The sequence below is a fragment of the Aspergillus pseudotamarii genome (genome assembly GCF_009193445.1).
Source record: "Aspergillus pseudotamarii strain CBS 117625 unplaced genomic scaffold BDV38scaffold_35, whole genome shotgun sequence".
In the NCBI taxonomy this organism is placed as follows: domain Eukaryota; kingdom Fungi; phylum Ascomycota; class Eurotiomycetes; order Eurotiales; family Aspergillaceae; genus Aspergillus; species Aspergillus pseudotamarii.
In genome coordinates this window covers 48537-71833 of record NW_022475049.1, presented here as the reverse complement: position 1 = coordinate 71833, position 23297 = coordinate 48537, and the positions used below count along the sequence as shown (strand labels likewise).

General features: G+C 48.7%; 9 protein-coding genes across 9 annotated transcripts; 6 read left to right on the top strand and 3 right to left on the bottom strand.

Moving 5' to 3' along the window:
- Positions 1 to 169: 169 nt before the first annotated feature.
- Positions 170 to 4459, bottom strand: BDV38DRAFT_249764 (putative integral plasma membrane protein). Its single transcript, XM_032054885.1, has 7 exons — positions 4242 to 4459; positions 3636 to 4182; positions 3452 to 3578; positions 3310 to 3348; positions 3167 to 3251; positions 3070 to 3115; positions 170 to 3022 (listed from the first exon to the last, which is right to left on the bottom strand). The coding sequence occupies exons 1-7, from the start codon at positions 4278 to 4280 to the stop codon at positions 765 to 767; spliced, it is 3141 nt and encodes a 1046-aa protein (XP_031912343.1). The 5' UTR covers positions 4281 to 4459; the 3' UTR covers positions 170 to 764.
- A 129-nt stretch (positions 4460 to 4588) lies between these two features.
- Positions 4589 to 6577, top strand: BDV38DRAFT_249759 (snoRNA-binding rRNA-processing protein UTP6). Its single transcript, XM_032054884.1, has 4 exons — positions 4589 to 4745; positions 4813 to 6129; positions 6208 to 6468; positions 6542 to 6577. The coding sequence occupies exons 1-2, from the start codon at positions 4658 to 4660 to the stop codon at positions 5904 to 5906; spliced, it is 1182 nt and encodes a 393-aa protein (XP_031912342.1). The 5' UTR covers positions 4589 to 4657; the 3' UTR covers positions 5907 to 6129; positions 6208 to 6468; positions 6542 to 6577.
- BDV38DRAFT_113494 (peptidyl-tRNA hydrolase domain protein) lies at positions 5973 to 7051 on the bottom strand. The gene is made up of 3 exons (XM_032051001.1): positions 6542 to 7051; positions 6208 to 6468; positions 5973 to 6129 (listed from the first exon to the last, which is right to left on the bottom strand). The coding sequence occupies exons 1-3, from the start codon at positions 6787 to 6789 to the stop codon at positions 6039 to 6041; spliced, it is 600 nt and encodes a 199-aa protein (XP_031912341.1). The 5' UTR covers positions 6790 to 7051; the 3' UTR covers positions 5973 to 6038.
- Positions 7052 to 7740: 689 nt separating this feature from the next.
- Positions 7741 to 11770, top strand: BDV38DRAFT_249753 (putative RNA-binding protein (Nab3)). Its single transcript, XM_032054883.1, has 6 exons — positions 7741 to 8705; positions 8892 to 9683; positions 9756 to 9935; positions 9995 to 10481; positions 10537 to 10757; positions 10824 to 11770. The coding sequence occupies exons 1-6, from the start codon at positions 8411 to 8413 to the stop codon at positions 11363 to 11365; spliced, it is 2517 nt and encodes an 838-aa protein (XP_031912340.1). The 5' UTR covers positions 7741 to 8410; the 3' UTR covers positions 11366 to 11770.
- A 99-nt stretch (positions 11771 to 11869) lies between these two features.
- Positions 11870 to 12714, bottom strand: BDV38DRAFT_113369 (cytochrome c oxidase subunit 6B family protein). Its single transcript, XM_032051000.1, has 2 exons — positions 12275 to 12714; positions 11870 to 12113 (listed from the first exon to the last, which is right to left on the bottom strand). Exons 1-2 carry the CDS (start codon positions 12497 to 12499, stop codon positions 11991 to 11993), a joined length of 348 nt encoding a protein of 115 aa, XP_031912339.1. The 5' UTR covers positions 12500 to 12714; the 3' UTR covers positions 11870 to 11990.
- A 291-nt stretch (positions 12715 to 13005) lies between these two features.
- On the top strand, positions 13006 to 13700 carry BDV38DRAFT_284029 (protein SYS1; the record flags this gene model as incomplete). The annotated part of the gene is made up of 2 exons (XM_032060174.1): positions 13006 to 13250; positions 13319 to 13700. 2 exons carry the CDS (start codon positions 13006 to 13008, stop codon positions 13698 to 13700), a joined length of 627 nt encoding a protein of 208 aa, XP_031912338.1.
- Positions 13701 to 14372: 672 nt separating this feature from the next.
- BDV38DRAFT_284028 (class II aldolase/adducin domain protein) lies at positions 14373 to 15534 on the top strand (the record flags this gene model as incomplete). Its single annotated transcript, XM_032060173.1, has 5 exons — positions 14373 to 14652; positions 14717 to 14977; positions 15043 to 15175; positions 15234 to 15402; positions 15460 to 15534. 5 exons carry the CDS (start codon positions 14373 to 14375, stop codon positions 15532 to 15534), a joined length of 918 nt encoding a protein of 305 aa, XP_031912337.1.
- Positions 15535 to 15710: 176 nt separating this feature from the next.
- Positions 15711 to 16980, top strand: BDV38DRAFT_113338 (uncharacterized protein). The gene is made up of 2 exons (XM_032050999.1): positions 15711 to 16468; positions 16558 to 16980. Exons 1-2 carry the CDS (start codon positions 16123 to 16125, stop codon positions 16938 to 16940), a joined length of 729 nt encoding a protein of 242 aa, XP_031912336.1. The 5' UTR covers positions 15711 to 16122; the 3' UTR covers positions 16941 to 16980.
- Positions 16981 to 17529: 549 nt separating this feature from the next.
- Positions 17530 to 19240, top strand: BDV38DRAFT_249743 (Golgi transport complex subunit COG5). Its single transcript, XM_032054882.1, has one exon. The coding sequence runs from the start codon at positions 17843 to 17845 to the stop codon at positions 19205 to 19207; it is 1365 nt and encodes a 454-aa protein (XP_031912335.1). The 5' UTR covers positions 17530 to 17842; the 3' UTR covers positions 19208 to 19240.
- Positions 19241 to 23297: the final 4057 nt, after the last annotated feature.

Sequence of the window (23297 nt, the reverse complement as noted above, 5' to 3'; positions counted from 1 at the left end):
AGAAGGAAGATATTAGAATATCAGCCTTCTAAGCACGTTCTCGTCCTGGGAAACCGACAAATAATTAAAAGGGAAGAGCAGAAACATCGATATGTCTGCTTTATAAGGAGATGCCCCGAAATAAAGTTAATGAGGGGTAGAAATATGTGGGAAAAAAGAAAAGAAAAAGGCCATATGCCATTCACGAGATGCTGGCGTCCAAGGCTTAACCGTATCATGAGGTTTGGCCAGAAAGCTAGCTAATAAGCAATTATTAAAATGTTAATCATCAAAGAAACTAATGCATTCCACGGTATATGTATTGCAAACGAAACTGTTCTGAGAATACGACGTGCAATAACTCGAGACGCGAAGATCAGTGGTTGAGTCTGCAGGGCTGGAATGCGCTATCTAAGGCTTAACGCAAGTTTCGCGTCCTGAATATCTTGTTCGGAAGAGAAAGTGAAACGAGCTCTCCTCCCTTGATGAGTCATGGGGGAATCATACAGGAAGCTCATACCGTTGTCATATGCACTCGGTCACGTACACGAAGGAGGGACGGTATGATCTCCACATTCCACATCCCAGCTCGGGGTAGGTTTGACTTTTACAAGCGTTTGCATATGCCGTGGTCCGTGATGGAAGAATACAGGATGAGTTCATCTTGGTAGACGTCAATAGCCACATCAACAAGTTCTGTAGTCAATGCGTCTAGGATCCGCTTCTAAGCCCTATGTGCTCCGTACAACAGTTGCCTGTTTTTCACAAGTATGAACATACCACATCTATTCCACATTCAAAGATAAAATATTATAAGAAAGAGCTTGATTGAGATTCACAGTACATAGTCGTGACAAATATCGCGAATAACCAGCCATCACAGGCTTGGAGTCCTCGCATCGTAGAATATACAAATAACCCAGGGATCCCGAAAACCTGAGCCGCCCAGAGAAAGAGCCAGGGTTGGCTGACCGCTTCACGTGGCATTTATTGCCAATACCTGGGCTCATCAAAGACATGATAACGATGACCGCGAACTCCCTGTCCGCGGAACAACCCGGGGAATCGACGCCCTTCTGGTACCATTTCCTCGGGCAGTCGCATCTCATTCTCAGGCTCGGATTCCCCAATGACGAATTTGCCGACCTATCACAGCAGTTGGTCAGCAATGATGAAACAGCTCCCCTTCCGCAAAGGGCTATAGGCATGAACATGGCATGCACGGCAAGACTTACCTGAATCTCCGTGTCTGTGATAGAATCCCGACTAACACGAGCGTAGCCAGTCCTCTTGATGTTCTTGTAGAGAATGTACTCACACCATCGGTCCCAATCGGTAGGGTCGATATCTTTCATACCGCTGAGTTCACTGACATAAGTATTGTAATTACCTTCCAGTGGCTTTGTGACCAAGTAACTCAGTAAAATCAGGGGGCGAGGGGATGAACCCATTAACTTCGATAAGTATTCGGTCTGGAGGCGGCGGTCTTCCGGGTCCTCTTCTTGTCCCGAATGGAACACGACAACATCAACCAGCTCTCCATACATATCAAGAGTGGCATGAATGGCCGGAGCAAGTTCACCAACAGGAGAAGGAAGGAGGTGGTGAGTAGAATTGACAATTGGGAATTTGGAAAGTAAAGCTGAGCCCCACGTGTGCTTGTTAGGACCAGGACCGAAGTCTGCGTACATGCCAAGATCTTCCGCCAGGACCTGGGTCATATCGCGATTGCCCATAATGATGCGCTGGTTATCAGATTCAAGAAGGCCAATGACATCAAGCTCAAGTTCCTGGATGACATTGCGCATACGCCGTTCCGATGACCACATGTCATTGTCGAGACCAAAGTGAACTGTCCAAATGCCGACAGTCGCGACCTTATCCTCTTTGTGATATGGCACATAGTCGTTTGTAGGGAAGCGAAGATACGCAATAGCCATGGAAATAAGCTGCAGCGTCGCTAGAATATAGATGAAATACGACCGCTGTCGTTTGCCATTCGGACTGACGATCTTGCTCTTAGTACCCGATGAGTTGGTGACAGCAGCAGAGAAGACACCAGCCCCAATCGATAACATAGTGGTGATCATGATCCAATCGGTGTGCTCTCTGACGAGAGGCCCACCAGGAACAAAGGCATACGCAACAACCCACACATGGAAGAGAATCAAGAATGTGTACAGGAAGAAACCGATACCAAATGTTTTAGGCAGTGAATGGCGAACAGCCGACGATACCAAGACTGGAGTGACTGCGAGAAGGTAGAATGCAAGGATGAGGCCACCGTAGAATCCAGTCCAGTGACTGGAACAAGTAAGCAGTGCCGCACCAATAGCCGCAATCCCATATGCAGTCCAGCTTCCAGCAACGCCAGGATAATACAGACCGTAAATAAGTCCAGCACCCATTGCAAGAATAGTGAGTGCACCATGAGGTACTGCAATAGGGCCGCGCACGGGATATCCCTCCCAAACCCAAGCGATCATGGTGCTGGAGTCGGAGAGGAGGGAATGCATTGCGAAAAGCAGACCACCGATACCAAAAGCGGCAAATAATGAAGAGCCTTTCCTGCCGCTTGAGGGGAAGTAATCCCCTCCATTAGTCGGAGGTCGTCTGTGCGACCTGAGGACGGCCAGGACACCAAGGAAAAGACCCAATTTATTCCATCCTCCATTCTCTGCATGCATGATAGGCCAGATGGGGTTGTTTGTTTTGCATGCAAACTTAGCAATGCTCGACATGATCAAGCCAATGCCCCATGCAAAGATACGGGATTCCAGCCTAGAGCCGTTTGCCCTTTCGGCATACAGTGTCGCAGACCATGCAATACAGCTGCAAGAAACCGCGAAAGTGGTCATAAACAGTCGATTGGCAGGGTCTTGCACCTTATACGCAAGTAGCCCGGAAAGTGACAGAAAGTGGAAAAGTCGAGGATTTCTCGTGGCGGCAGACTTCAAGGAGGGAATGACCAGGAGGACCGGAGATACGTAACTTAGGATTGCTAACTCGTAACCAGAGATACCCATATGCCAAAGAGGGAAGTCTAACTCTGTCAGAAGATTGTGAGAGAAAGTTCCCATAGACACTTACACCAGACGAGTACACCAAGGGCAGTCCACAAGGACCAGAACACAAACTACATTTGGTCAGTAATCAGGTCCACTTGTGAGGCCATTTTAAGATTTACCATATTGTAGGCATCTGCAGCGGCATCGATGATCTCTGTCCAGAAGAAACCTTCGCCGAACGTATTTCCAACAGGCTTTCCTTTCCTAGCTACGAGTTAATTGCCAAACGTTTTAATAGTCTTGGAGAGTAGATTATACACACTCTTTTTCAAGGACGGAGTCTGCAGTGGTCTTCAACTGCCTGGAGATTAAAACCTTAGAACACTGTTCTCAAATAGCAACATCCACATCTTGGCAACCGTACATTTTTCTTCTTGATTTACTTCGGAAGCCACTGTACATACCCTCTGCTAATTCCTTTGACATCCCTGACCACAATCTCAAATGCGTCGAAGTCGAGTGCAGTGACAGCATCGAAACCCACATCAAACAGTATAAGGGACCATTCAAAAAAGGCATACTTGGTGTAAGCTAAAAGTAATAGAGTTAGAATCAGGGACGAAAGAAGCTATACAACGAGATACACACCTCCCGCGACCTTATGCACCTTGTGCTGGATGAAATAGTAAATTAATGGAACAAGAGTTCCGAAGAAACAACTCGCCAAAATCTTCCTGTACTTCACAGCCCGGCGGTTGTTTGGGCTAAGCGCAAGGCAGCCAAGAGTCCAGGGCAACGTTGCAACAAGGTAAGAGATCATGAAAATATCATGCCAATCATGGTCATCTGTAGATGTAACGTACGTCCAACCACCGCATGTAAACGTCCGAAACAGTCCAACGCCGGCGATGAACTTAGGAAGAGCTGAGTTGGGGCGCGAGGTCAGGATGTACCAAAGGAACACTAGAGCAAACCGAGGACCCGAGGTGATGGCGATAAACACTTGGAAGAACGATCGTTCCGGATAGCGATCACCGATCGTTGCTGATACCGACGGAAACCATTCGTCAGGATAGCCGTAATGTTCGTTTTGCACGATTTTCCTGAAATGCAGCGACATTCCTACTACCAAGGCACTCAAGAAGGCCGCATAAGCAGCGACTGTGTGCGCCCAAGACACCCATTTCCCATTAACCTAGCAGTTGTTCAGTGACTCTCCAAAGTACCTCAATTCTTGATATAGCCAAGACTAACCGCTACAACGGCATCCCCATCTTTGAATTTGGGTGCCATGGCAGCGAAGAGAACAGGCGGACCAGTCTCCGGCCACTCGACGAAACAAGGGAAGTGAAGAGAACGAATATCAATTAAGGAGACAAACGAGTGTCAGGAATGTAATAAGAATATGAAAAGAAAGAGCAAACTAACAAACAGAAATCCAGACAGCAATGGTCAGGAGCCCCTGAGCCAGATGAACATGAGATGGATTGATAATGGAACTGAGGCTCGGTAACTGGCGGGTGTACATAAGCGCTAGTCCGAAGTAGGAAAGCGGACAGGCACCCGACGTGGTCGGAGCTTTTGATTGCGGGATGCCGACAACTTTTTTTATCACTCCATTGATGGCTGCTTGATCTCAGAGGTATCCTGCAACAACGACAATCGCAACCATGTCTGCCGCTACTGATAAGGCACGCTTCTTTCTAGAAAAGTCAGTACCTGAACTGAAAGAGTATGAAAGAAAGAAAATTTTCAGCAAGGTATTTCCTCAAAATGCACAACACTTGAAAGTATGCAGAGGTCTTAAACTACGTTTTCATTGTGTAGGATGAGATCACAGCGATCATCAAGAAACGGTCGGACTTTGAGCACAAGCTCAATGCTCGCGGTGCTCAACCTTCCGACTTTGTACGATATGCAGAATACGAGATGAACCTGGACACCCTCCGACGCAAAAGGGTGAAGCGACTCGGTATTCGCGGTGCGGGATATTCTGGCCAGCGGCGGATTTTTTTCATCCTGGATCGCGCAACTCGCAAATTCCACGGCGATATTGGTTTATGGATTCAATACATTGAATATGCTAGGGCGCAGAAAGCTTTCAAAAAACTTTCCACGATCTTCGACGATGTCCTACGACTACACCCAACAAATGTGGATCTGTGGATATATGCAGCGCAATATGCTTTGGATGACCATGCAGATATGACGCAGTCGCGAAGCCACATGCAACGTGGGCTACGGTTCTGCAAGAACTCTAGGAAGCTATGGATTCACTACGCGAAGCTAGAATTGATCTATACAGCCAAGCTTGTTGCCCGGCAGCGCATCCTGGGTCTTGACAAAGAGATTGAAGCCCCGAAACCGATGCCAGATGCTTCCTTTGAAGATCCTAACGCCGACATGATTGCGCTACCACAGATCACCGGTGAAGATATCAATCCGAGCGCTGGAGATAATAATGGAGTGGACCAAGTGGCGTTAGAGAATCTTCGCTCAACACCTGCAATGAGCGGTGCTATCCCTTTGGCCATTTTTGATACCGCAATGAAAAACTTTGAACAAGATGCCAAATTCGGACGGGAGTTCTTCGACATGGTCGTGGAGTTTCCTGACTTGCCATGCTTACGCAAAATCTTGGAGCATGTTGTCAATGCGCTGCAGCAGTCCAGTCCTACCAGTCATCATACGCAAATCTGCTATATCAAACTTCCTACCACCGGAGTGCAGCCCACGTCACCCGATTTTCCGCGGGCTTTGATTACGTCCTTTGCCCGGTTGAAGGAGCACCGCGAGAACCCCAATGTCGCAAAGGAGGTTATTAACTGGCTGCAGCCCTTGGAGAACGCAGAAGGTTTGGATCCATCTCTGCAAAAGGCTATTACTGCCACGGTCCGCAATGCGGAGCGTGTGCTATAGCCTTAAGAGCTGGCGGCTCCTCGTTTATTCTAATTGTTCGTACCTGTTTACTTCTCCGCTGTCATGCAAAGGCGCATATTGGAGTTCATCATCGCACATGGGTGGTTCAGATAAAAGTTAGCTCTTCGCCAATCATTCATCAAATTTACTACCCCGTCGATTGCTCTTTTTGCTGCTGTGCAGTTTCTTAGACTTGATTCTGGCTTCGTTTTCAGCCTTCCTCCTGTACAACGTGAGCTTGAAGCCTCTCGGGGTGTTTGTAAAAAGGAAACGAAGCAAATATAGCGATTCATAAACGTACAATTTGTGTACCCGGTCTCTTTGTTCCTGAGATGTCTCCCCAGGAATGGCATCTGTTGCAGTAGCTTTAAGTAACTGATGTAATTTCTCGTAACACGACTCCACATTGGCGGCTTGTTTCCGCGACTCTTCCGACTGTATGACTAGACTCTGCGATCTCTCGGCGAAGTATCGTGATGATCGTAGTGAACGGTGTAAGATTCGAGGCACAAGCGGTAAGAGAGAATGAAGAGGCACTTTTAGAGTAGCTTTTGAGTTCACCCTATTCAGATCCGCAAGGTCCAGTTAGTGATAGTTCGACACAATCGGAGGTTATTTACGCGAGGTCGACCGACTTGTTCACGTTCTGCCCCCCAGGACCACCGGAACGACTAAATGAAATTTCACAAATATGGCGTGGTATAGTTTTCGAAGTGAGTCCCGTGAGCCATTTTCGAGCTGCGGCTAGATCCTCATTTGAGTCTTGGAGGCGTTCTGTGGCGGCCGCTTGTTTAGAAGCGAACGTTCTTGCGGTGAGAGCGGATAAGGGACGAAGAGGGGGGAACCAATGAACTGTCCGAGGACGTAACTGCAGCGTGACCATTCTTTTCTGATATGCTTCGGTAGATTATCTTTGTTTCTTTTGTAATGTTCTCCTGGGTGGTTGATGTAATAGTAGTACGGAGCAGCCAGTGTAGGTATCCCTGCAACTCGGACATTGAATTAAGAATGAGATACTAATCGGTAACAAGCATGGGGATCTTCTAGAAATCCGACTTAGCTTCAAGGTTAGTTGCCGGGAAAGATGCTGTGCTAAGTTCTAACTGGGACTGAAGAACCCGATACTTGGCGCTATAGCCGATTGGGAAGGTCAAGTGAGGCGGTGGGTATCCTCTCGAAGCTGGGTACCGTCCACTTCCGCGGGCTTTCCATCGGTACAGAACCCATTCAGATGGTGCTCACCAAGTGGTAGCTTGGTTAGGAGATCAAGATCCTTAGGTAATCCACTCTGCTGTACAACTTGGGTAGCTTTCAGGTACATAAGAATTCGGAGAAATGGGATATAACAAATGCTGACCAGTGTCGGTTGCTCAATTCAGCTATAGTATAGACGGAGATACTCCGGTCTTACCAGGGTCTGGACCTGACTCTAAGAATAACTCCCTTGACGAATGATGAAGGAACTTTCGAGCAGTTCCAGGGGAAATCATCGAGAGCATGACTTGACCCGCCACTAAGACTGGCTGGCAATCGAACCATCCAGTCATACCGTCGGCATGAGGAGACCTTGTGCGCTAACGCCCTACCCGATGGGGAAAGGCTCGTAAAGTTTGTGCAGCATTGTAAAGCTGACGTGCGCAAACCGTAACTTTACAACATGGGAAATCTTCCAATGCCATGCGGTTTTTTTTTTTTTTTTCCCTTTTACCCTCCCACACCTCGACCCCATTTTGAACTAATTAATATATTTTTGTGTGTGTGTGTTTTCAACTAAAAGAGGGATCTTCACCAGTTACCCTGGTCACCCCTCCCAGAGTACATTAGCTCTGTTTTTTTTTTTCAAGTCACTTGCCCTCGTTCCCACCACGCCCCTCTCGATCCCCTCCCCTCCCTACTGTACTACTAACTACTGTACACTACCACCAACTTCCCCATCTACTAACTCTGGCGTCGTCTAATAGTACAATTGTTGACTAATTATCAAGGATTGACGGAAGAATCCTTCTCTCGTCTGCTCATCATACTACATAGTGCTGGGCTTACCCCTCGGACTGTCATTTCAATACTTACTAGATCTTTCCATTACATACGTCCGAGCTTTTGTTTTTCCCTCCCTGCCTTGTTTTATATACCTACCCGGGCCTTATCCTTGTTATTTTATCATTATTATTCCTTATCGGCCTCGCTCGGTTTCTCCTCCCTGCCTTCTGTTTGTCTTGTGCTTATTGGGAGTGTCCGTCTGCTTGGTTTTACTATTCGTCAAACAGATCAAACAGCCAGTTCCTCTTCCCTCCCCGTGGTGCTTCTCCTTCCTCTCATTGAATTTTCATCTCTATCCTCCCTTTACCGCCCACCGGAGCTCCCAAACGGCCCGGTTCTTTTTTTCCCAAGATTAGCCCCACCCTAGCTTGGTCGATTTTGGAAAATCCCTAATCCCCTGTGGCCCTTGGGACCTTTTTTTCGCATGGTTTTGTAGATGAATCAATTCTTCATCCTTGGTCTACATGACGCCCAGTTCCCCAGATGAAGCTCTTCACTTTCGAGGCAAGACCCTGACTCCCGAGAGCCCTCGTCCGCTACACATCGCGGAACCAGCCAATATTCCGGTGCTTCAGAATCAAATGGACCCCGTCTTCAACGATACTTCGACTTATGAAAAGTCCGAGTCTGCTTTTGAACACTGCGCCCAGCTGCATGCTGATCTGCCATCCCAATATGCCCATTATGCTGGGTCGAGGGGTGTGCAAGGAAACTATGGCTCCGTGCAGGCTTCGGGACACTTCCAAACTCAAACACAAGGTAGCTACCACCACTCTGGTGCATTTCAGGCGGATGATGGTTCGATGAACAAGAACGCGGTTGTGTCTTCCCATGCGTCGCTGCCATCAGACCAATTTGCATATGCTTCTTCCATAGCCACTGCGACCACCTCTGCTGAGCAGGGTTCCAAACCAAACTCATCTCTAACCACTGTTCCTCCATCAGATTCCGCCACCCATATAACTCATCACCCTTTCCCCGATCTCCCTCCCTCTGCCCCCCATGCTCCTCAAAGCATTCCCATTGCGAGCGAAATAGACCATGCAGCCTCCTCCTGGGCAGCTTCGTCGGCTCCACAGGATCGCTTAGACACCCGCAACAAGCCACATAACACTGGCGAGGATGGTGTGGACTTCCAGAACCTCCTCGATAATCTCCCCCCTTCCTCCACTGCCGCTCCTTCTGCCCCTGCAGTATCTGAGGCCGTTCCTTTCGGAGATGTCTCTGCGGACCCTCAAGCAACTGATGAAGCTCTCCAATCTTCCCTGGGCTTGCCTCCTCGTCCCCCACCCCAGGAGAAGCCTTCCATCCATCCCAATTATAACCCCAGCGATGATATCCGCTCGTATCATCAACTCCCCCCTCATGCGTCTAACGCCCAGCCCTCCTACACTGCCCAGCAAAGTAATTACCAGTCTAACCCCGCACTCCCTTCCTTGACAGCTGCCGGTGCTCCAGGGACCACCTCAGGCGTCAGTAGCCTGCCCCCTCCCCCCGTGGCTAGTTTCCAGCAGTCCCCGCCGGCCACGGCGGAGGCGCAGGCACCTTCCTCCCCGGTGTCCAATAAATCTGGGCGCGTGGATAAACAGCAGGGTCGGCAATCTAAAAGCGCCGATGATGATGCCCCTTGGGGACCAGATGTACAAAAGAAATATGACGAGTTTCTGCATGACGAGAGGGTATATGTCACAGAAGGGCTCTGGGATCGTTTCCCAGCGGGATCCAGGCTATTTGTCGGTTAGTATTGCAGATCTCATTTTGGACCCTGGCGGTGGAGTAACTAACGTTTGGGGTTCCCAACAATAACAGGCAACCTTCCAACGGAACGAGTGACCAAGCGAGATCTGTTTCATATATTTCACAAGTACGGGAAATTAGCGCAGATATCTATCAAGCAGGCGTACGGCTTCATACAATTTCTGGAGGCCCCAGCCTGCAAGCAAGCGCTCGATGTAGAGCAAGGAGCTGTGGTGAGAGGACGCAAAGTTCGTAAGTGTCAGCCTTCTAGACTTATCAAATTGCTCGGTCAGACTAATGGAACATTGTAGACCTTGAAATATCCAAGCCACAGAGAAATACGAGGCCTGGCCCAGCTCCTGCGGAGCCTTCCCGCGCTCCACCGGCTAGGCGTTCGAGGTCTCCCGAATACAGCAGAGGGGGCCCGCCGAGCAGTCGCAACCCTAGAGCTCCTACGGATCGCTACGATCGACCATACGAATCTCCGAGGATTCCATTCAGCGATTTTAGAGATGAGCCTACTCACCGTAGGCGCGATGACTATCGGCCTCCGCCCCGATCCCCGTCCCCGCGTGGCTTTCGCGGAAGGGACGGATACCGGTCCCGGGATAGAACCCCAGAGCGGTATGATCGACGGGAACGACGCCGGTCCCGGTCCCCCTATGCAAGGGACCGAAGATACCGTACCCCCAGTCCACGGGCCCGCGGTTATGAAGGCGATGTAGAGTTGCCAGTGCCCAGACGGGCCCCAAGAGATGTTCCGGAGGTGCAAATTCTCGTCTTGGAGGAGGTCGACCGGTTAGTTTTGCGTTATAACAGTTTGCCATATGACTCTTGCTAATCAGATTGTTAGAAACTTTATCTTCCATGTGGAAAATGCATTCCGCAATAGAGGTCTTCGAGTCGATGTTTTGGTGTTGGGTCCCCGAATCCCGCTGAACGCGGCCGTTCAACGGCAGATCAGCGAAGGTGTGCTGGCAGTGGTGAGGCTCGCCCGTCCAAACCAGTTCTCCAGGAAGATTCCTCTGCAGGTATTCGATCGAAGCGGGGGTGCAGACAACGTTCGATTTAATGGTAAGTGTTTCGCTTGCTATCCAAATAGTCTGTTTACGCAGGCCTAGCCCGCTAATCGCTCGCCAGAGTATCCCGATGTTGAGCCGAATATTGCCGCTGAGATCGTCTTCCACGCGCAGTCAGTGCAGCGCGGCGCGCCTCCTACTCCATTCCCTCCCAACCCAGCCTTTGGGGTTCCTCCCCTGGCGCCCCCGCCTATGCCGCAGGCCCCATTGCCAGCTCTTTCTAATCCCCCAAACATCGCCAACCTAATCACGTCCCTCGACGGTCCTACTCTCCAGTCTCTTTTGGGTGCGCTCCAGCAGCGGCAATCAGCCGTCCCAACTGCGCAACAACCATTTTCTACCACAGCATCAACACCCAATGCAGGTGCTGATCTCGCCAGCCTTTTGAGTGCAGCCACACGACAGCCTGTTCCCACCAACCCACAACACCCTCTCCCTCCGCAACCGTTCCCAATCCAAGCACCTAATGCTCCAGTGGTGTCTGATCCCAACTTAATATCACTACTAGCCAAGGGCTTGGGAGGACAGCAGGCGCAAAATCAGGCAACCGCTGGTCCTCATGTACAGAACATCATGAATCAATTGGGCAAGTGGAAGCAATGATTTATGACTCGTCTTCTTTCCTATCTTTCTTCATTGACATATTTTCTCCGGAGCTCTATCATCTTTTACAGAACATCATGGGGCATGGCGTTAATTTGATCGATCGGTTGAGGTATTTCTAAGGCATGGGGTTTCAGCCATCGGAAACGATCATATGGCCTGGTTGTCGATTTTGATTTACGTTTTCCTTCAGTTTTTACGCTGTAACTGCGACAGGAGTGCAATGGTTTTCTTTTTTCGTTTCTATTCTTATAATCTCTGGACACCTGGACAAATAGATCTTCATGGGAATACGGTGTCTTTTATCTATGTCGCGGTGTTGATTATATGGTTTTCTCCGACGGTTACTTGTGATACACTAGGGCGCATAGCGGTCAGCTGGAGTAATGACAAAGACGAATAATACTAACATTGAGTATGTGATGATCTAAACCTGAAGAAGTTCTCTCGGTAGACGATATAAAGTGGAGCATATGTAAAGGCCCGGGAAATTATTAAGATTGGAGTGGCATAGCTTTTGATAGTAGTAGTAGTAGTAGTAGTATGTAGTACACAGCCTTTTGGCTTGGAATCAATCCCTCCCGTTCTCTTCCTGTTGTCCCTCCCAATAAAGTGGCTGACCATTTTACCGAGGGTTCCATCCCTGTGCCTTCAAATCCTGGACCTTGGCCGCATCTTCCTTCTTGATCCGCTCAATTGTCTTGTCTCGGTTGTATTCCATTACCCGCTTTTCCTTGAAATATTTGACCTGTTTTTTTTTTTGATCATCAGCAATCGTAAAGGATGTAGACAATGCAAGCCACAGATCGCTATAAGGGGCGACGACTGGGTAGCTAGAGAGAGAAGAGAGTCGAGTCACGTCCAGCGGACCCTCATTATAGCAGGCGAAACTGAGATGCGGCAACATACCCAAGCCTTTGAACAAGCCGACTCAAACTCCGCAATCTCCTTCCCACATTTCCGTCGCGCTTCCTTATCCTCCTTGATTGCGTCCAGAATATTATTGTCGTCTAGGCAGGAGAAAAACAAGTCGCGACCCTCCCAGCACTTTTGTCGAGAGGACCGATCGGGGGCTATGCGGCCTCCATCGGAAGCGGTATTTTTCGAGTCGGAGGACCAGGGTAACCAGCCCATTGTGATTGGGGTCCTTTTGCGAGTGACGGTTGGAAGGGAGAGGGATGCGAGGAAGGGATTGGAATCAAGAGTGAAATATGAATCGTGGTAATAACAAAAGCAGGCTAAACAGTCCCGTCGCAAGAAGTAAATATGCTAATACGTAGTTAAGAGATGCGCTTCCTATTTGGCATGATCTGCGTTCCCTTTCTGCCACGCTTGGCGGCTCTGCTCGTGGCGCCACAGTAACTTAACCTGGAACCAACTTCTTCTTCAGTTCTCCCCATCAGACGATGTCCCAACAGACCATCGCTTCCTCATTACGGTCTTAATCTATTTGCGACGCGATTAGTCTTATCCACTCGCAGTCCCTCCATACCTAGCGACGGAAGAATCCCCAGAAAAGAAAGGCCTCGGGTATATGCTCGGTGCTTCCGCGGGCCAGAACTCACCATCTCACCGGTTCTTCTCACCGTGAAATATCCCTTGGAGTTTCTAATTAGTGTGCAAAAGTTACCACATATTTCATGCCCCCGCGCCGACGGCCTCCTGCGGGGACTCGGACAGACCTCCCGCCGCTGAAGATCGTACGGAAAATTGTTATCTTACAGCTTGCCTATTATGCCTCTGCGACAGCCCTGATCTTATTTACCACCCTCGTCTATGGCACCCAGTTCTCCATAGACTTAGTTCTGAGTTGGGACTCGCTGAGGGGGGATACCACGATTGGATGGATGCTGGGGTTGGTGTGGATGTTAAATAGTCTTGCGGGGTGAGCTACTAGTACCCATCTTCCTTGCTTTCAATAAAAGGGCTGCACCGCTAACCAAACTCTCACAGGATAATCTTTCTTTTACTCCTCGTCGTTCGGTCCAAACTCATTCCTGACTTCGCTCTTACTATCCATTTGCTCCATCTTCTCGCGACGTCCCTTTACACCCACTCTATCCCCTCCAACCTGCTTTGGTGGGGTCTTCAGTTTGCCAGCGCTTCTCTAATGACCTTTGGTGGTATCTGGGCCTGTCAATGGCGGGAACTCAGACCGATTAGCTTTGGCGGTATAGCTGGTACCGGTACTGGACAGTCGTCTGGAAGTTCATCGCAGCCGCCGGGTGATAGAGCCAGTCCATCCCGAGGAAGAGGTCGGGAACGCAGCCTGCAGGGTGACGGTGGCGAGTATGAGATGGCTGAAATGAAGGGGGTTGGTGAGCAAGCGGTATAGCTTCTTCTTGGGTCTTTCTTTCTTCGGTTGTATTCTCCTTTTTCCCCGTTTTTTTCATTTTCATTTTTGACGTTGATTCATGGCCGACTTGCATGCGGATTTTGATATGTTTACAATTTTCTGTATACCCTAGCTGGTTGGCACCTGTATAGATGGCGTTCTGGTTCGAGTGTCATCCTCTCATCTTACTGCAGTGTTGATTCCATGATCTTACATTCTGGCGACATTTTTTGAACTTGTGCAGGCACATTGGTACTTAATATCCTGTTGTTGGATGTTTATGGCTATTCGGGATGGCGTCATGTCATAGCGACATGGGCGTCTCAATTATATAGATAGTATTTACTACTACCGGATAGTATCAAATCGACCCGATTATGACCCAGGGAAGAACAAAAATGCGCCTTCTACGAACATTAGTCTTGTCGGGCAAAAGTCCGTACGATCGGCGATATGCGCCTATAGTATCCGCTCTGAACTGGCGTTTCCGGTCAATCAAACCAAACGATTCGAGGTTCATTTATCTAGAGGTGGGGGCGCCACATTCCACCTCAACTGATAAGACTTGAAGGTGGAGATAAATATCCCCAGCACTGTCTCGAATAGAGATTCCAGTGGTTACTTCATCGACTTCGATTTTGTTTTCAACATAGAAAATATATCTAAACCACTATGTCAACTTCAACAGCAACCGAAACCACTGCCCAGCAGAAGGTAGTCGTTGCCTCTACAGACTACAGTAACTTGAATGTGAAGCCTGCAGTCGAGGACGCCATTTTCCAAGCAACTGCCCGCGGCGATCGTAATGGAACGCTCAAACTACCAGGAATTCCAGTATTCACAGACCTCTATGAGAAGCGTAAATGGATGAAAGAGCACATGGCGGCCGCGTTCCGTTTCTTCGGAAAGCATGGACACGGCGAGGGTATTTCTGGACACATCTCCATGAGAGGTGAGTGCTATATATTTATCCGTGCTAGTAGAAACACAAGTACTATACTAACAGTATCCCACAGACCCTGTCTTGAAGGACCATTTCTGGATGAACCCTTACGCTAAGCATTTCTCTGCCATGAAAGCCTCCGATCTCGTCCTTGTCGACCAAGATGGCTATGTGACAGAAGGGGGCAATCAGGCACCCATCAATGAGGCCGGATTCATGATCCATTCAGAGATCCATAAAGCCAGACCGGATGTTGTTGCTGCTGCGCATACGCATGGAGTTTACGGAAAGACGTGGAGCGCATTTGGGAAGGGGATCGAGATGATCACTCAAGGTATGATGCCCTTCCACAGTTTGTATGGATTCTTTTTATATGGCAAAAGTGATTGACGGGTGTAGACGCATGTAACTTCTATGGGAAACTAGGTGTCTATATTGACCATGGTGGAATTGCGTTGGCTCAGGCAGAGGGGCAGCAAATCGCCAAGGCCTTGGGGGAGGACAAGATAGCTTGCATTTTGCAAAACCATGGGTATCCCCTGCTTCTAGTCCCCATGTTTGTTGTACACGCCAGCTGACGATGTACGCAGTTTGTTAACCGTAGGTCGCACAGTAGATGAAGCAGCCTTTCTTCTTTCCAGCTTGGATCATGCGTGTCATTCTCAGCTGATGGCCGAGGCGGCTGCTGCCAATGGCGTACCAAAGAAGATCATCAATGATGAAGTGGCTCAGTACACGGCCAATGCGGTCCAGACACCGGTATGGCTTTCCTGTTGCGACAATCTTGGATGAGCATGTGCTGACTGACCATCACAGCATCATTTTTATACCGAATTCCAACCTGAGTTCGACCTCATCGTAGAGGAGACCAACGGACGAGTTCTTCTGTGATGGGAGAGGAAATGATACAGCAATGAAGCAACACCCTCCAACGTAATTACTTGAGGCTACGAACCTATTCTTAAGAAAGTCCTTGAGATTACTCTATCGAAATTGCCTGTGGCTGAAACGGCCCCCATCACTAGCCTCTAGGCCGTGCCCTAAAACCCCATTCGTTTTTACATCCACCCAATAATCATGACTATCACTGCCTTATTGAAACAAGGGTCTCCTTTAAACGATGTTAAACTTCCATAACACATCCACTGGGAATCATTTAGTGCTCACAGCCCCGGTCTCTCAGGGACCAGGGTACTAGCGTAGATTGGTGACTGGTCGCTGAACCCCCCGAAACCCTGGAAGATCTTAATATACCCATCCCTTAGTCCATTGGCACGACATCACTCTTCCAATGATAAATGGCATTGCTTACTGCATATCAGATAATGTGGGTTCTCCATTGACAGTTGGGCCACAAGGACACTATTTCCCTGGTGCCGCTCATTTCCTTTTTCTTCGTTCCCCGAATTTCTTCGTTTATTCTTATCCCACCGACATACCTTCCTTCCTTTCCCTAGTAAACGAAAAATTAGGGCCAAGATGACTACCGGTTTTGCTGTCCGTAAGAACGGTTCCTGCCTTCGAACCGAGAATGACTGCGGTGAAACAGTTGGCGGGTTTCGCGGCTGCTGCCCGGGAGGTACATTCTGTCCTCACGCTTACAATATCGATTGTTGCCCAGCCGGAAAAAACTGCACGGAGTCGTTGGTGCAGGAACCGAGGTGTGCGAATGCAACATGGGATCTGTATGACAACGGAGGGTACTTTTGCTGTCCACACGACACGATAGGATTCGCGCTGGCTGGACAATATGATGGCTGTGCCGGCACAGGTTACTCATTTGGTGATCAGGACACAAGGTTAAAGGTTATCTCTTCAGGTACAGGTACGTTGCCTACGCACACCATATTATATATCTGTCTATTCTATGTGGACGCTAAGGTGTATCTCAATGCTAATAAATGTACGTAACAGTGGCACTACCTTCACCAACATCTGCAACCTCTGAAATATCCACAACATCCACAACAACATCAACTACAGCTACCTCCGCAGCAACCACACAGACATCCTCTTCCTCATCCTCTTCGTCAGGTGTAAGTAAGGGTGCAGTCGCAGGTGGCGTCATCGGTGGCGTCGCCGGTGTAGCACTGATTGCAGCTTTCATTTGGCTTTTCATGAGGCGCCGGTCACGGCCTCAGCCGGCGCCTATACAAGACGGAAATACACCAATTCATGACTACAAATACATATCAAGTCAGCCCGTTGAAGTGGATGGGCAGGGAACCCGGTATGAACTGGAGAGTCGGCCTAATGCGCCAGTTCACGAGTTACCGGCGCAGCTCCCAGATCGGTGACAGGTGGAGCGAACGACATTCATTCGGTGTAATTATAAAACCTTTATATATTCTTATACATAATGTGTACATATATTTCTTAGAGCGGTTTGGGGTTTGTCATGATATCACTTTTCTGTTTTACGCTTTCATGTCGCGTTGCGCCGTTGGCATGCGCAATCCCTCTTTGCCTTCCTAAGCTAGGCTTCATGTTTAGTCTGATTCCTCGCTAGGGTGTGATGTCCCAGGTTTATACATGGTCAAGAATAGAGCCCCTACATTGCCATAATATCATTACCACTAAATCCCCTAAAGCATGGCCGAGAATGTAGGAACGCTGGGACCGGTACTAGTAGTCGAAAATATATAAAATTCTGGGTACCGCATTTTCCCATTCCCACCAATGATGATTGCTTTCAGAAGACCCAATTTTTCATATCTCCGCATAACCTACACAACTAAATCATAGAATCTCTCTTATATATATATACACAATTATACATACGCGGTAGAAGACATCCATCCCTTTGAGACAGAACTATACAGATGGCTGACTAATCCGCGACCAAAGAGGCATAGTCTCGACACATGGCATGAATGGACCTCCGAGCGGATCAGCAACATCGCATACTCGATCTCTCTCCGCAAGCAATTGGTTGACTATGACCGGGTTTAGAGGCCTCGATATACTGGATCGGTCGCATGGCTAGCATACTGTACTGAGTTTCTGCCGTGTGAAAGTGTTTCGGAGAAAACACGTTGTTTTACCCAGCCAATCTTTATCTAATACGATACCCAAACTCGCCATTAGCTTTTTATCTACCTAATCTGTGCTCTTCTTATCTGGTCTTATATTGAATCGACCTTGACGACAGTTATTACTTGGGAGAATACAAGCTACTGGGACCTAGTCAGACCCAATCATGGCAGAAGGCGAACCATCATACATTGACTATGAGGTCTTCTTGGACCCCGACTTCTCTCCCGCCTCCTTTGCCAACTCATTGGTCGTAGCAACCAACAATGCGACAGATACACCGCTAGATCTGTCAACCCCGCTGTCACGGGTGCTCTTCGATCTACAAGAGATCGACACGCATATTCACACGCTGACCACCAAGTCTGCCCTCCCCTTGCTGACGCACACGCGGGATCAAACCGCCGCGGCAGGCCACATCCTCAAGGAAGCAGAGGAACAGGTCTCCTCCGTGACCCAGGGGTACGAGCGGCTGGAGAAAGAGGTCCTACGGAAGTGGGAAGCTGCCGACGAGGTGAGGATAGCTACAGAGAAGTCGCTCGCTACCGTGCGGCTCGCAAGAGCAGTTGCGCGCTGTCTCACTCTCGGCAGACAGCTGGAAGGCCAGCTTGCTGAGGTTACTGGCCGTAGTGATGGAACGGCGTCCCCATCTCCGGGTAGAGATGATTACCGCGCTCTGGAACGCGCAGCGTCTACGATCGTGAGTCTCCGTCGGATGTTCACGGTCACGGGTCCAGGAGAGGAAGGTCACGGACTAGACAAAGTCAAGGTCATCCGGACTCTACGGAGCGAACTGCTCATCCCGGCCGAAAACATGGTGAAATCGAGAGCGCAGCAGGCGATCAATCGGTTCACCATGTCTGCCCAGTCAGGCTACAAACAAGCTCGCGATGCACGAGCACGACTCAGCTCCGCCACCACAATCCTGTACCTCCTCTCTCCGATCCCCAAGGACCTATCTTCGGCATTGGACTTCCAACCCGAGCTCCTCCTCTCCACTTTGCAAGGCTACGTGCACACAGCCATCATGTCGTCCCTGAACGCCCTATCCCGGTCCCTGTCCATGCTGCCCACGCTCGAAAAAACCCTCGCCGAGATCTCGGCCAAATGTCAGGATCTCTTTGCGCTGGAATCTATCCTCGCTGGCCTTCGACCGCCATTACATCCACTTTTCCCCCCAGCTCCTACCCCCGAGACCCAGCCACAGGGTGGTAATAAAAATAACCTCCTGCAACCACTGCTCAGCGCCCTCGACGCATCTTCCCTCCCATCCCACTTCTGGCGCTCCCTCGCTTCGTCCCTCACCTCGCGCGTCCAGGAGATTATCAACCGTGGCGGTGTCTCAGCAAGGACCCTCCGATCTAACCGGGACCGCCTTAAGAAGGACATCAAAGAGTGTGTTCTCCGGGGATCTCAACTCCCAGCATCGACCGACAAAGGACGGATGGGAATCGAGTCCGGAACGAAAGGAAACTGGGAACGAGAAGCAGCGGTGATGGTTAGTGCCGTGGCCAGTATCCTAGACAGATAAGGCTGTCTTATTTAAAAAAAAAAAAAAAAAAACCCCTTGGCAAAATAGCTTAACATCCGAGATAAAAAAAATCTACATTACACTCGAACAACGGTTGTACATATATACTTACCTCCTAGCGTATGTACATACATAAATACGTACATCTATACCCCGAGCCAAGATCATCCTGATAGGTTCAAGGCGGAAAAGCCAAAACCGCAGAGGCAACGCGTACATCTGACGCCTCAAGTTGTTCGCACAGACCAGAGCATAAGCACAGATACATAGATTCACATTTAACATATGATATTTTCCCGCAACCTGCCAACCAGAAAACTCAGGTACACATAAATAACTCGGGATCAGCTGATCAAAACGGGCGAAATATCAATCGTTCGGCATAAAAACGAAGATCGTCAGGATTGTAATCATAAAAAGTAATAAAGATGTGTCAGAAACAGCAAGGGGACACAACCCGGCCTATATCTGTACCGTGTGTCAGCCTCAGCGATTCGCAATCCATCCACGCATCCGTCAGCAAAAAGCCAGCCATACAGATAGGGATGCCAACGAATCAATTTCTTTTTGGTGAACTGTCCAGCGGTTAGTTTCGGGCGCTACGCCGCATTTTCGCCACATGTGTCGATGGGTGCAGGTGAGTTTATGCAGGATGATTTGCATGATCATGAGTCAGGTCGGCTGCCACATCATAGTAGATTCCCTTATTTGCTGTTAAGATTGCGTGACTGGGTTTGTGTTAGGAGACAGGTACAAGTGGACAGTCATCTTGATGTCTCCAGGTACCTGGAATTAGATGGAGGGAGCTGAGGCGCCACTGGCTCCGTATCTGAAACTTTATGGGACTGGAAACATTCTTTGCTCAGGTCCGGTTCGTATAGACCGTGGCCTGATTTGACTCACGATCTTTCTTGAATTGGACGACGTCAAGACATTGTCTTGGGGTGTCTCATCTGGGGGTGTGTATACGTAAGATCCGAGATTATTAGCATAGTTAATGCGTCAATCAGGTACAAAACTGATAGTACTATGCCTCTCCAGTGACTTGGGTACCTACAGAGTACAACCAAGTAGGTACCGATTCCCTACTAGGACTGGGTACCAACTAGTACCGAACGACTAGAGCAGGTACCTGCGGTGTACCTACTCTATCCCAGACTATAAATAATTAAGGGACTTAAAGTAGGCAAAGGCCGTGCGCGACATCCACAGAGCTGGGACTTCTTACCCCGCTCCAGATTTAAGAAACGGGCTGATAAGGAACTTTCTCCTTCCATGACCATACATACCGTATCTTTCCAGATTCTCGATATTCGTTTAGATATCATCATCCCTGTCAACTTTAATCCGTAGATTAAATGATTTTAATAAACAAAGTGTTGAACAAAATGAAAGGGGACCAAACGAGAGAAGCGAATCAAAAGACATTTTCGATGGATCCAAAAAAAAAGGTCAGAGGAGACGACGAAACTCTGATACGGGCACCCCTCCACGTAAACTTTTCCCCTCCTCGACGATGGTGGTGGCGTCAATGCCCCTTGGCCCAGTCCCTTTTAGGGATTTGGATACAATGAGGGGCTAAACGAAGTATCTCTCATAGGAAGCTATTGACGGATGTGCTGTTTGGTTGACGGCCACGTCGATCAGCCCCTCCGCACCGGAATTCTGTCCGCCACTTCACTGATGTGGATTGGTCTTGGAAGACGGAGGGACGAAACTTCCTCTGATTTATAACCACATTCTTTTTTCTTTCCTTTTTTTTTTTCCTCTTAGGCCTTGAGCAATTTCCTTAGCAAGGTTAGGGTCCTTGGAAGGAGGTAAGGTACCTCCACGATCGGATCATGGGCTGGTCCAATAGGATGCGGAAGGAGGGTGTTTTTCGAACTAATGCACTGTCCGCGTTATACACTAGATGATCTCTTAGTAACCTTACTCGCCCCGTTAACTGATGGTCGGGTAGTCCAGTAAGTTACTTACCTGGTACTAGCAGGGAACCTAAATAGAATACATTCGACAGGCGGTCATTGCTGGATGTTCTATGCACTCGACACCTAAAGTAGACAACCGAACAGGGGCATCATTCCCGGTAGCAGGGATGTTCTTCAACGCCTTCCCTTCGCTCATTATGATTTAACAATGAAGCACATCATCGCTGTATTCTGTGGCGTGCAGAAACGCCGGCGTTTCAGCATTATCTTGGTTGTTCCATGTTGCCAATTGGCTGCCGGACTGCATCAGGTAGATGTCATCGATGGAGGGGAACTGATGGAAGCTTCCACTGTTTCCCATGGCCGTTTGCAGCTATCAGACCATCCTCTTCTTTTGTGTCAACGCATAGAGATGGGAATTAGAATTAGAACTGCTCACTCTAGATTTTGTATTCCCAAACTCTCATGAAACTTTGACAGAGATGGAAGATCTTGGGTTGGACTTTTCCCACGCTCAATATACGGCAGTGGCGGTTTCCAGTCCCAGCCTTCCTGCGTTCATCTCAGGAATAAAACAAAATCCAGAAATAATTTGAAAGATTAACAAGATATGCAGAGACAAAGGGAGGAGGGGTGGCTTTTCTTCATTATATATATATATATATATTTTAATAAAAGAGAAATAAACATGACGAGAAAAGAGGGAAAAAGCTGAGGGTCTGAACCGCAAACACGGGACCGCTCACAGATAATACTGTTCAGCTAGCTTAAAGTAAGAATCATACTACTAGGTCATCGGGGCAAGAGTATGACTAATATTTAAATATACTAACTAGTTAAAAAGTCCATTACGCCTAAGCCTTATCAACTCATCTATATTCGTAGTCGTGTTATGGAAAACAATGCCCTAAATGTAAGGTACCTGCAAAATGTGGACTATCTCTTCTGCATAGCATGTGCTCGGGCTGCCGAAGGATCGTACGGGGAATTCCAGCGCCTATCGCTTGGATCAGTGGAAGGATCGGAACCATGCCATTCGTATGGCCATTGTTCAGCGGCCCCAGGCTATTTGACAATCAAGCCATACGCATTGGGATTGCTGACGCGGTCGGATGCTGGGATCGCCTGGACAATCTGAGCGGTATGCCGCTGTATTGTCTCTTACTTGATCAGTCTACTAGGGCTAACCTGAGTTCAGGAAGTGAGAGCGGAAACTCAGGTATACTCCGAACTATGGGTGCGAGGCCGTGGAGAACCATGGCCCCGAAGAGTTTACCATGCACACTTCGTCGACCAGATCATGAATTAGTTCCCAGGCTAACTGATGGTTTGGTTACCGAAAGGCCATTGGGGGAAGGTTTTACCCTTATATCGATGGGGTTAAAGTTACCATGATATAGACTTCGAATGGTGGACGTCACCAAGTCCAACAGACCAGTCGGCGCCGTTCGGTTTCTCTGGTTACTGGTCAAGACCTCCTCTATGATCCAGATCATGATTCATGAAACACAAGAAACCACGCCACGGTTCATCCCCAGCATTTCTTAGGGATATCTCACCCGCTTATTGTTTCTCCCCTTCATATCTTTCTTCTGTAGCGAAGCAAGTTCCTGGTGCCTTTACCTTCATGGACAGAGGGTGTGAACGCCTCTGGACCCTGGAAAGGCTAGACCCATGGTACGATTGTGACCATCAGGTTCGAGACTCGCTCTCGATTACCCTTACTCCCCACCGCCAACCAGCCTTATGAATTACTAGGACCTACTACGTTGACAAGATTTCACCTCTTGAGTTCGCCCCGGCTGACCACAGCCCGGAATCGTTCAGCAACAGTAAAATCCCGGGGTTCCTGATACCGCCTCGTACCGGAACCAATACCATTCTATATTGGGATACATGATTTGGACGTAGGTTAGATGATATGGATAAAACCGATAGGTCAGACGGATTATTTATAGCTCGAGTGCTGGATTCCCGATAATTCCCCAACAGCGAATTGATCTCACAGAACCAGCCAGCTGTGGACGCTTGAAGGAAACTATTCCACATTCATTACGTCCCTCTTTCCAGCAGTGAAAGTAAAAAAAGGTATCGCTCGTATGGAGAACTCCACAGCTGTTCGAGTCGCTGATTCGCGTCGGTTCGTCCGGATCGAGTCGTCA